The 13,029-nt window shown below is 30.8% G+C and overlaps 1 protein-coding gene across 1 annotated transcript; it reads right to left on the reverse strand.

Moving 5' to 3' along the window:
* Positions 1-9,876: 9,876 nt before the first annotated feature.
* LOC127150440 (uncharacterized) lies at positions 9,877-11,520 on the reverse strand. The gene is made up of 5 exons (XM_051088191.1): positions 11,316-11,520; positions 10,970-11,226; positions 10,664-10,879; positions 10,397-10,588; positions 9,877-10,315 (listed from the first exon to the last, which is right to left on the reverse strand). Exons 1-5 carry the CDS (start codon positions 11,440-11,442, stop codon positions 9,968-9,970), a joined length of 1,140 nt encoding a protein of 379 aa, XP_050944148.1. The 5' UTR covers positions 11,443-11,520; the 3' UTR covers positions 9,877-9,967.
* Between the last annotated feature and the right edge of the window lie 1,509 nt (positions 11,521-13,029).

A 13,029-nucleotide genomic window follows, 5' to 3' on the forward strand; every position in this document is an offset into this window, starting at 1 on the left:
TCATTTATAAAAAATTTATTAAATAATACATATTACAAAATTTTAATAACAATTTGAATCTACGATTTATATCATTCCCTAAAATCGTCAATTTGAATTCAAATTTTACCTTGTATCCCTAAAATAACACAAAGATAAATTCAATTATTTCACATTTTTTATTCTTCAAACTATTTATCAAAAAATAGACATAAATAATACATAATACATATTTGATATTTATTAACCTTTTGAGTTTAAAAATATATATCTCACCCTAGTTAGTTTTAATCTCAATTTTTAACCTTATTTTTAAATCCAATTTTTACACTTTAATTTTAAATAGTTAGTTTGAATTCCTAAAATTATGACAAAGATACTAAACTTAAATTTGAGTTAGATTATCATCCCTAAAATAATGCTAAAATAACAAACTTCATTTACAACATTTTCATCTCCAAATTTTGCTGATTTAACAATAATTTCATAAATAATACATAATACACAATTGTTATTTTGAATTCAAATTTTATACATTATCTCTAAAATGATGCAAATATATCTACAAGATTGTGAGGTTTGTTATATTTTAAACAATTTATTAATAATATCGGTAATTATTATAATTTTTTAAATGACCTTAAATATGCCTCAATGGCGTTTTTGTAATTAATTGAATCTTCTTCCTATGTCTTTTAAAAAAATACAGTTGAGAGAGTTTTTTCTAGCAAAAAAGATTGATAGAGAAGAGTGTGGTGTGATGGTTTCCGGCGTTCCAACAAGAAGAGAGACATTGGTCAATGGAGAGGAAGACGTTAGAGGTTTAGTCGTAGGTTTCGAGGTAGACAGAAGGTTACGGTTTTGCGTTGTTTATGGCAACTTTGGCGTTCGTTTCAACAGCTTTGCAACGTGTTTAACGGCTGGTTTAACTATGGTTTTGGAGTCATCAAAGGTTGGTTTAGCCATCAGAGAAAGACGTTGGAGTTTCGACGTCATCGGCAACAGGCTTTTTTTAGCAGCGTTTGACGGCGTCCGACGTTGGTCATGGGTTTGCGGCAAGTTCTAACGTTTCGACGTTAGTGGAGTTGGGTTTAGTCGACTTTCACGGGTTTAGTCGAAAGCAAGATAAAAATCTCAAAGACTCCAGTCAAAGGAGCCGACAAGAAGAAATCCAAGTATGAAGACGAAAGGTTTGAAGGTGACGAGCTGGAAGCTTCAATAGTTTCTGCAACTGATAGGAAGTTTGATTTTTGATGTGTTAATCATGTGTTGGAAATTTGATTTTAATTATAGGATACTTGTAGTTTCTTGAATAATTGTATTTATGATTTAATTTTTCAGTTAGATAGGGTATTTAAGATATTTATTCTAACGATTAATTTTCCATATTTTCTTATTTTGCTGTTTTATGAATTTAAATAAAAATTTATCATTTATTCGGAGAATCTCCGATTTTACTATCTTCGTTGTCAGTCCAAAGGAAAAAGAGGTCAATGCAATTAATATGATAGTGATTTAGATGGGCCGATGAATTAAAGAGCAGCAGTTGGATCCAGGCCAGCCAAAACACCCACTCGTGTGCATTTCTTTTTTATTATTTCTTTTTTTATTTCCTATTAATAATTAAAAAAAAAAAAAAAAAAAAAAAAAAAAAAAAAAAAAAAACCTTTTCTATTGTATGATCAAATTTTACACCGAAAGCTATTTATCATTAGCATTTATACCTACACCAAAGTATACACACATATACTTCTTATTTTTTTGGTTTCTGCTTTTATTGTCTATTGTTAATAAATATATTTATTCAAAAAAATATAATTATAAATAACAAATCGTTGAAAATATTTACAAAATATATAAAAAATTTAGATTCTATCCATGATAGATATTGATAGATTTTTATCAAAATTTATCAATGTACTAGTAGACACTAATAGAATCTAAATGATAAAGTTATAAAAAGTTCATTATGTTATATTTAAAAATTGTTGATGCAAGTGTTGGAAGCAGCAATTAGGCGTCTGAATGTCTAAGCACCTAGATCAAAAAAATGTTTAGAATTTGGTCGTCTAGTTAGTTGGTCACCTAGACAGAATGCCTTGACTAGTAGATGCTTAGTTTGTGGTCATCTAAACTGGTGGAGATCTAGACTACGCTCTCTTTAAGACATTTTGCAACTCTACTTAAAGTGCAAACACTCAATTGGAGCTATATTAGAACCGACAAAAAACGAACGTTTTTTAATGACTTTGCTCGAAAACTAAAAATTTGTAAGAGAAATTATTTTCGGATAGATGATTGAAATGAGAGAAGTGGGAGGACTACATATAGTGATAGATTTCGTAACGCCTAAGAGTCATTAATGCATGAGATCTATAACGGCTGAATGATTATGTAAAAAACGTAATGCCTCAACGGTCAAGTCAAAGCATAATGCTTCAACGATCGACGTGTTAAGTGGTCAAACTCAACGCATTACAAGATCTCAATGCCTTGCTTCTCATTAATTTTGTGACAATATCTCGACGTCTTGCCTCTCAATGCTTTCAACACCTCGCCTCTCGAAACCTCAAAGAAAAGATTTGAAACAATAATTTTATTAGTTAAAATAAAATAAATATTTAATAAAAACAATATCGTTATTTTTCAACCAACCTTGTCCATCCGATAGGACGGCGGTAACAAATTTGCGGAGATATCAATAAATTTACATTTATCTATCTTCTTTATCTCCTTATAATCTAACACCCTTTAGAGGGATATTTAAAACTAGAATTTAATTTGAAAGATAAAATATATTATCTAAATTAAACTAGTTTGATCAAGACGTCCATAACTTAATTAGATATACGAACATATGCACCGTTATAGTCATAAGCTTTATGATTGAAATCCTCATACCTTAATTAATTATACTGAAAGGAAAAGAAAAAAAAAAGACATATGAAGACTTTGGATATGATAATGAAGATAAAAAAAAACATCTTTTTCGAACAATAATATTCAATAAATTTAATAATTTTATTTTTATTATTAAATGTAAACTTTAATGTTGAGGTGTTTGGGACATTCTTTGGAGATCAAAGGTGAAGCCCACAAATCTGAAAGTAATTGCATTGAATTGTACAATGAACTCAACTTTAATATATATCACAAGACACAAAATATATGTAATATATATATATATGCATGGTTGGCTTCTCTTTGATTATTTCTTTAGCTGTCTTTTAGAATTTGTGCATTATTCATTGATTCAATATGTTCATATCATTTAATATTTGGGGCCTATTTCTCTACCTACTATTTTATCTACAAATTCTTTTAAATTTGATCTTCAACTTTAACCAATTCTATTTTAAATTTTAATAGCTAGGCATAAATTTTTTTTAACTCTTACTATATAATAATTTGAAGTAAGAGTAACTGCATGTAATCAATGACTAGCTATAACAATAATCTCAATCCCATTAATCAAAACTACGGCTTAAGAAGAGAAAAATGTAGTAATTCTTACCTCAATATGTTGGATGGTTCAATTTTTCATCCTAATATTATGAACTAAGTAAAATAATCTAAATCATATATATATATATATATATATATATGATTTAGAAAATATGAAATTAAAATGTGTTTAATGGTGGATAATTTATTAAAATATAGCTGTTTTTAAAACTTATTACGAAAATAATGCAATCCTAAAACAATTTACCAAAATACTGCTACTTTTCTTTTTTTTCATTTTTTTTAATTGGGCGAGTTTTGAGAACTCGCCCAAGTTAGTTTATTTAAAAAAGAAAAAAAAAAACAAAGAGATGGGCGAATCTTGAGGACTCGCCCTCCTCATCTCACCATTTCCTTTCTTTTCTGTTATTTAAACTTTTTTATTTAAATATTTCTATTTTCTATAATTTAAAAAACTTATTTAAATATTTTTATTTTCTATCATTCATTTAATTATTTATTCTTAAAAAAATGTAAAATTTAATTTTTAATTATTATATTATATTATATATATATATAAATATTTTAAATAATTCTTTTAAAAACTTAACTTTAACTATTTTAAAATCATTATTAATATTAAATGGTTTGATAGAGAAAATAAGGTAAAGATAATTTCAAATTTGATCCTAGCCTACTAGATATTAGGAAATTCATATCTTAATTGAGGTAGGATAAAAATAAATCTTACTAAAATCTTGTATAATGCTTCCATATGAGTTATCTAATAATTTTTTACTTCTTTTTTAATGTTCAATTTCCTTACTAATTTAGACACAATTAATGTAATGTGAGGGTACAAGATCTAAATGATCTTGCTAAATGATCGTTTAGATTTGTAGTGAAATATTAAGTTAAAGATGACACAATACCTAATAATATGAAGGAGAAGTATTAATATGAAGAAGAAACACATGTATTCAACGAGAAATTCAAAACCAATAAGAAAATGATAGGCAAATATGTGTTAGTGTTGTTTACAAATGGTCATATGATAGATAGTGTCGATGGGGTTGATTATGATCAATCTCTATGAAAAATTAAATAGAATGTAGGATCTAATTTGGCGTAAACATATACTCAAAAGAGGAAGAAAAATAAATTAGTTAAAATGTGAGAGAATGTGAGTTTTTTTGTCAGAGGAAGAAAAATAAATTAGTATTAAATTTTAAAAACTTAAATTAATTAAAATGTGGAAGAAGATTAAATTAGTTAAAATAATTCTTATTTAAATCGACGACCATTACATTTTTTAATTTAATTACTTTCTTTTTATTTAAATTCTTAATTTAACACATTTTAAACTTTTTAATTCAACACATTTTAACATTCACGGTCACATTTTAACTAATTCCTCAAAACTCTTTCCTAATATTTTAATTAAATTAAAAAATTAAACTATAAGGATGGAGAAAAAAATTGAAAAAAAATTATTAGATAACTCATATGAACCATTATAAGATTTATTTTTACCCTACCTCAATTAGGATATGAATTTCCTAATATTTAGTAGGCTAGGATCAAATTTGAAATTATCTTTACCATATTTTCTCTATCAAACCATTTAATATTAATAATGATTTTAAAATAGTTAAAGTTAAGTTTTTAAAAGAATTATTTAAAATATTTATATATATATATAATATAATATAATAATTAAAAATTAAATTTTACATTTTTTAAGAGTAAATAATTAAATGAATGATAGAAAATAAAAATATTTAAATAAGTTTTTTAAATTATAGAAAATAGAAATATTTAAATAAAAAAGTTTAAATAACAGAAAAAGAAAGGAAATGGTGAGGACGAGGAGGGCGAGTCCTCAAGATTCGCCCATCTCTTTGTTTTTTTTTTTTTCTTTTTTAAATAAACTAACTTGGGCGAGTTCTCAAAACTCGCCCAATTAAAAAAAATGAAAAAAAAGAAAAGTAGCAGTATTTTGGTAAATTGTTTTAGGATTGCATTATTTTCGTAATAAGTTTTAAAAACAGCTGTATTTTAATAAATTATCCTTTAATGGTAAGGTAATAGAAGGGAAAAAGTTTGAACACCATAGAAAATGGTTTTGCATTAAGATTAAATTGAGCATCCAAAATCATAATTTGGAGAAGAAAATAGAAAAGTTTGATGCTAAGGTTTTTACGAAAGAATTAGTGATGATGTACAAATGGCAAGGACAAGATCTAGGTAGCCCAAAAAAGAGAAAAAAACTACAATATGTAGGTCGAAGGTCAAAAGGAAATATTCGTGGTTTAAATTCTCTACTCATTTGTACTAAAAAAATAATATCTAGATTTGGAATTACCTGGTATATATATATATAGATCACAAAATGATAATTATTCTTAATACTACTTTCTACACTTTCAAATTTGAACTATATATAGTAGGGGTATTTTTTAAAATAAATAATAATATGCACTCTCACTGGAAGTTGGTCTTCAAAGAGTAAAACTCTCAAAAATTATAGTCAAGCTACTATAGCACTAAACATAAAGGCATTATGTAACCTCCCCATGTAAAAGATCCCTTGCATCTACATTTGCTAATAAAATTTGTGATAGGGATGCTCTTCTCTAGCTCCCTTCACTGGTATCTTTTCAAAAAAAAAAAAAAAAATAAATAATAATATCAAAAAGTAAAATTTATGAGGTTAATTTTTTTTTATTGGTTAAAGTGGCTCTTAAACTTGTCTTTTCCCTAAATTATTCACTTTTGTAAAGTCTTTAGAGATGAAAACAAAACATTCCCATAATTTGGTTCTGTTTACTTCTCCTTTGTGGCTCTTTGGCGTCTAGAATGAGACATCTACCGATCTTCAAGAGGTGTAGTCGTTTGATGTTGGTCTGTGTTATTTAGTTTTTATTATTTAAAGAATGAGGTAGAAAATTGCATTTAAGATCGATTTGATGGGTTGGCTCTTAGCAAAAAATCATGCAGAAACAAGGACATTTTTTAACTTTAAAAAGAAAAAAAAAACCCCTTAAACAAAGGAACTTGTGGCCATGGAAAAGAGCTACACTATATGTCAACCAAATTATCTTTCATCAATATAATAATACAATGCCTTGTCACACCCACACATTTGGTTATATTGTTGACTTGAGATCTGCTCTCAAATAATTATTCAATTTGGTGGGACTAGGGCAACTATGTAACTTTTGAAAATGTGTGAATAAAATATTTGTTAAGAATCATTTTGTGATTATATTTTTCCAACTTCATAATCATACATCGTTTTAAAAATAATTTGGTAATAAAACTATGAAGTACAAAATTTGTTACAGCATCGTATATATTTTATTTATCTTCACTCACTAACTTAAGTGTTTAAGTCATTGATGATTTAAGATGATATCAGAATAGGTGATCTAGGGAGGTTTTATGCTCAAGCACCTGTATTATTATTATTATTTCCTTCCAAATTAAAATTTTTCATATTGCTCGTGCACAAGTGAAAGTGTTAGATGATATAAGAGCCATCTTATTGAGTTGAGATGTTGAGATTCACATTTGATAGGTGGACTACTTTTTTCATTGTCAATTAATTTGAGATAGTAAAGTCATTTGGAACGAGAAACACTTACAAAAGAGAAAGTTACACAATATGGTCCTTGTAATACAATTAGATGTGATGTTTTCAGAGTTTCAACGAAGTTGTGAGAGTTTAAAGAAGGAAGAAGAAGTTACCTTTGGCAGGTGAAAGGAAGATATTTTCATGAGAATTAATTGAGAGTTTCCCATTCCCCACTCAAATTTGAAATGGTGAAGAAGTAAAATCGATTAGGCAAGGGTACAATTGACTGAGGGCACCCCCAAGGATAGATGCCCTTTGAGGCGAAAAGGTCACCAAGATGAGGTCAATGTGAGGAATTAACCAAATTCCTAATTAAGTCTTGGGTTATCTATTCTTCTTAAGTTCAGTCAGCATTAGGTCACTTTTCATTCCGACCTAGTTTTATTTTAATTTTCTTCTTCTTTTTTGAACTTGTTCATTAGATTCATAATTATTTCCTAACAAATCTCAAACAACTTTGACTAAGTTTCATTTCACTAGATCAACCGATTCAATAATTGTTTTAATATATATATCAAAAAATATTCAAACCACTAAATTTTTTAGCAAAATATAATAATTATATAAAACTATCGTTAATATATATTAGACAAGAGATTTTACCACGTTATTATCATACAATTATTCAGGCCAAATATGTCAACAAATTTTTAAACAATATCATTACACATAGAAATAAATTGAAAATATTTGTATCGACGAGTATTTCTTAAAATTATAGATCAGTTTTTCATGTATGATATGAAATTGACTATCAACCTAAGGAAATTTAAGGCATATACCGTAAAAAGAGTGGACATAATCAAACATATGGAAAGACATTTTACAAATTAGAGAAGAAAGAGTAATATATTTCCATGGATTTGGTTTGGAGAGAAGTAGCGAGAGTTTTGGATGGTGAGAAATTATTAGAAGGTGAAAGGTAGGGGAGGGTGTTAGGTGTAGGGTATCTATCCATTCAACTTCAAAAGACAGTGTCCTTTAATGAATGATTTGGCAGCCAGCTCCCTTTGGTGACTGCTCTAAAGGGCCTCCAAATTAATATGCACTTCAGTTGGTTTGGTTTCATGTTTGTGACAGGACATAGAGAGTGACTAGTGAAGCAAAAAAGTAGGGAAATTTTGGCTAAATCATATGTTATCTACTTGATATGGCCTAATTACATTTATAACCTTCTGTTATATTCTTTTTCAACTTTTGGTTAAATTATCATAAACCGATTTCTTAAAAGTTTTATATTTATTCGTATGTGCGAGTTTTTTCTGGCTCATTCTCTTGCGAAAAGATCGTTGGAAGAGCATCCACTCTTTCTGCAACATACATACACTAGTGTGCAGTTTGTTTTGTTTCAATTTGTTTTGCTTTTAAACAAATGTTTGTATATTTGTAGTCTTTGAACTTTGTTTTTAATTTTTTGTGCAATAGATTGTTGCACTCTAAAGTGTTTAATAGCTTTTTATTATTGTTGTTATTGTTATTATTATTACACGTTTAATATGTCTTTAAATGTGCAATTTTGTATATAATAGGTCTACTTCTTTAAATGTGCAATTTTATGTATAATAGGTCTATGAATTTTTATAATTGAACTCTACAACTAATTAGCATAAAGCATATACCTTTGACTGGATTAGAATTTCAAATCAAAATTGAAGTAATCCTGTCATGCTTGTTCAATGGTTAAAGCATTAGATTTTCAACTAAAAAGTGAAAGTTTCCTTATAAGTTGAATTTAAAAACAAAAGTATGTTAAGAAAATTCATATAACCCAATTCATGATTATTCTAAAATAATTATATACAGGATAACCAATATTAGGATCTAAACATGGATGAAACCCAATATCTACGAGCATTAAAATTATAACCTATAACTTAAAGATCATAACCTATAGAGATGTGGCTGTGGTTTTCCTCAATTATGTCACTTATACTTCATGTGTAAACCCTCCCCAACATACGAGGAACAAGAAGCACAAAATTATTTGGAGACTAATTGTAACATCTCGAGTTTAAGAACGGGATGAATTGAGATTATGATCGGAAGGACATGAAAAAGTAGTAAAAAAATGCTTTAAAAAATTGAAAGTTGCTGTTTATGGTACAAAGTGTACATCTTTATTTTCAATAGCTCAATCATAGAAACTCTCAAACCAATATACTTAGTTTGGAGCAATCTTATGTTAGATGATCTTATGATTTTTTTCTTAAAATGCGTGTAACTAAAGACAAAACATACTAAAAAGATTTGGGAGATTGTGACGTTACAATGACGGTATATTTATAAGTTGATTTTAAGGTTTCCAAAATTTCCTAGAACCAATATGGTCTAATATGTAAAAGTTTATGAGTCCATACACTACAAGAAACGGGGGTACTCCCGACGCACCAATACGTCGGCGAAAATGCAAAGAACGTCGGAAAAGGATATCCCGACGTACAAAACGGCGTCGGGAAGAACGTCGGGAGAAATGCGTCGCGAGAGGCTTTCCCGACGCCGTACCAAATCAACGTCGGGAAAGCCTTTCCCGACGCCGGGAGATGCGTCGGCATGACGGCGTCGGGAAAACCTTATTCCCGACGCCGTCTATGCCGACGCATCTCCCGGCGTCGGGAAAACCTGTTTTCCGACGTTTTTTTTCCCGACGTAATGAACGTCGGGAAATATTTTTTTATATATTTTTTAAAATATTTTATTTTTACTTTTTTCCTTATAATATTTTGCTCAAACATTCACAATGATGTTCGGATTGCTCAAAAAAATTTCGCGACGTTTTGGATTAAATTAAAATAAATTAATAAATATACAAACACAAATTAAAAAAATAGAATTAAAATTAATAATACGAATAAGTTGACTACAACAAAATATAGTTCTCAATATAGAAAAAACATAAACATAATGAAGCTAGGGATCATGTGGTGGTCCCTGTTGTGCACGAGTTAGGTCTTCAATCATCTTTTTCATAGCTTCCACTTGTGAAGCTAATGCTTGGTGATTTCTATCTTGTACTTCAATCCGTTCCAAAGCTTCATGAAGTTTAGCTTGTAATTCAATCTCTTTTTGTGTGGACTGCGAACAAGATGTCGACGAACTGCTTGCACTTGCCGTTCTGCGGGCCTTCGGCTTGGGTCCCCAACCAAGGCCTTTTGAGTAGCCTGGTCGTCTACCCAACACCTGATCGCATATCTCATCCTCAGAGAGTGGCTGACTACCCTCTGGGATAGGCTGGGATTGGAGTTCCAGCATTTGATTCTGCAACAAATTTAAAAATTATGTTAGGTAACGCGCAAAAATATATAATAAAAGTGGATAATTAATAAGGGTATAACTTACATGCGCATCCTCGGCGGCTTGCGACACGAATGTCCCAGCTCGAACGTGTGTTTCCCGGAACAATTCCACACGATTGACCGGCTGCCCTCTTCTTTCAGCGAGCTCATACTGTCGTTGTAGAAACGACTTGGACCCGCTACTATGATTGTAAGGCTGCTTCTGTCTAGCAGCCTTGTTTGTCCGTGATTGCTCCTGCATTAAAACAATTATATTGTTTATATCTTATACATATAAAAACTTGTTATCATAATTAATCATGACAAATACCTGGAATGCACGGCTGATATAATGGTCGCAGAGGAAGTGCCAATCCTCATCACGTCCAACCAATGCGTTTGGTGGGTTGGCACGAGCCTCCTCCGGGTCGCTGTACTTTTTGAAATGTTTATGACAGTCGGCCCGGAACTCTTTAAAGGTCGTGAGCATCTGATGCTCAACAAACCTGTTCATTGCTTGATCATTGAAATCAAGCACAAAGAATCGCTGCACATTACAAACATAACACATTAGATTGGCTAAAGTTAGATATGTTTCAAATGAAATCATATATAAATGTGTAGTGCATTTAATTACCTGGAGGTCGCCCTTGACGACCTCAATGTATTCTCTCCCAACGTCCGTCCACTTAAGACAGCGGACGGGAAATGTCTTTCGCACGCACACGCCTATCGCCTGGCTGAAGCGAACGGCGTGTGGAGAAATAGGCTTCTCCGCTCCAGGGGCGATCGTCATCGGAATGCGCCCATTTATTGCAACGTGGCGCTTTAACTCCAAGAGTCGAGACTGCACACGTCTCCTAGGAGTCGGAGTCGTTTGTTGAGAAGAAGACCCTGCTCAATAAATAGACAATAACATTTATAGTTAGAAAAAAGAACATGAAATATTTGTAAGTTAAAATGAAGAAAATTCTTAGACTCACCCGTATTGTCGCCCACAGATGATGACCCTCCCGCGATGTTATTATCTAAATCGTCCTCAAACTGGAGGAACATATCGTCCGTCTCCATAAAATTTGATCGTCGATATGACATAATGGCTATGGACATAGAAAACAAACATTTTCAATTTAACTTAAACCTCCCTCTCCCCAGATAAGTAGTAATTCCATTTCATAATAATTACACGACCCCTGTACACAAGACCCCTGTACAGAAGATAATCTTCCCCATAGAATTTCTATCAGATCAAGACATCTCGGTATAGACTTAAGCATATTCAAAAATCTCATGCTAAAACTTTAACTTTCTTAAGTTAGCATGCTTAAGAAAAAAAAAAACTCTTGCATTAAGCAAGTCTCAAATCTAGCTTTGCTTTAAATTATCTCTTTGCTCTAATATTTTCAGAAACTTAGCATTCGAACACATTCTCATAAATCTCATGTTTTAAGAAATATTTCTCAAATTGAATTCTTTAGAACTTCAATCATGCTTTCTCATAACTCTTTCTAAACTTGAAACTCATGCTTTGTAAATAATTTCATAAATCTAGAATATTCAAATGCTTAAACTCCAAGCATGCTTTAAAACATAAATTCTTAAATCAAGCTTAGAAATTCATTTTAGTCACTCACAACTTTTGGTTAGGTTCTTGGGTTAGTATAACGTGAATTTTAGAGATATGTTGAGTAGACCCATTAAAACCATCCGTATATAAGATTGAAGAATGTTAAACATTTTGTATAAACACAAAATTAAAAGTTTATTAGGTATTTCTCAAAGTTCAAACGACTAAGTAATTAGAGATCCTAAATCACAATCTCAAATTCAATAAACACCCCACCCCCCCCCCCCCCAATTCAATATAACCTCAAAAATCTCTACACATTCAAATTTTTTATCAATCTCAAATTCAATTTCAACTTCAATCTCAACGTCAATCTTAAATCCTAAAACCACTTCAAATTCAAATTCAACACTAAAACCTAAAACTAATTCAAAATCTATATCCTAAAACTATTTCAAAATCTAAATTCTAAAACTAATCCTAAAACTAATTAACTAAAGCAAAACTAAAACAAAAACAAAAAAGAACTTTAAACAATTTCAATAATACATACATTTTTTTAACTTTGAAACAAAAAAAAAAACAAAAAAACAAACAAACCCTAAACTAATTTTTATAAAAAAAAAAAACCCTAAAAAAACTAAATAAATTTACATATTTCACTTACCTCAAGTGGCAGACGGCGACGAGGAACAACGGCGAGGGCGGTCGGCGACGGACGGCGGCGGAACAACAGGAAATTTCAACGGCGGCGACTTCTTCTTCTTCTCCTTTCTTTTTCTCCTCCTCTCGGTTTCGGTTCTGTGATTCACAGAACTGAAACGAATTTAAAGGGGATTTCCCGACGCAGTGACGTGGCGTCGGGAAATCCCTCAAAATGCGTCGGGAAAAAGGGAATTCCCGACGCTCATTAAACCCCTTTTCCCGACGTTTCACGCGGCGTCGGGAAAAACCCCTATTCCCGACGCCGCTCCCGACGCACTGTGCACGGCGTCGGGAAAGATGGTTTTCAACCGATGTATTTTTCCGACGCCTTCATGGTGCGTCGGGAAAGATGGTTTTCCCGACGCATCTCCCGACGCGTTGTTGAGGGCGTCGGGAAAGCCCTTATTCTCGACGTTCTTTATGCC

The sequence above is a fragment of the Cucumis melo genome, chromosome 8 (genome assembly GCF_025177605.1).
Source record: "Cucumis melo cultivar AY chromosome 8, USDA_Cmelo_AY_1.0, whole genome shotgun sequence".
Lineage (NCBI taxonomy): Eukaryota > Viridiplantae > Streptophyta > Magnoliopsida > Cucurbitales > Cucurbitaceae > Cucumis > Cucumis melo.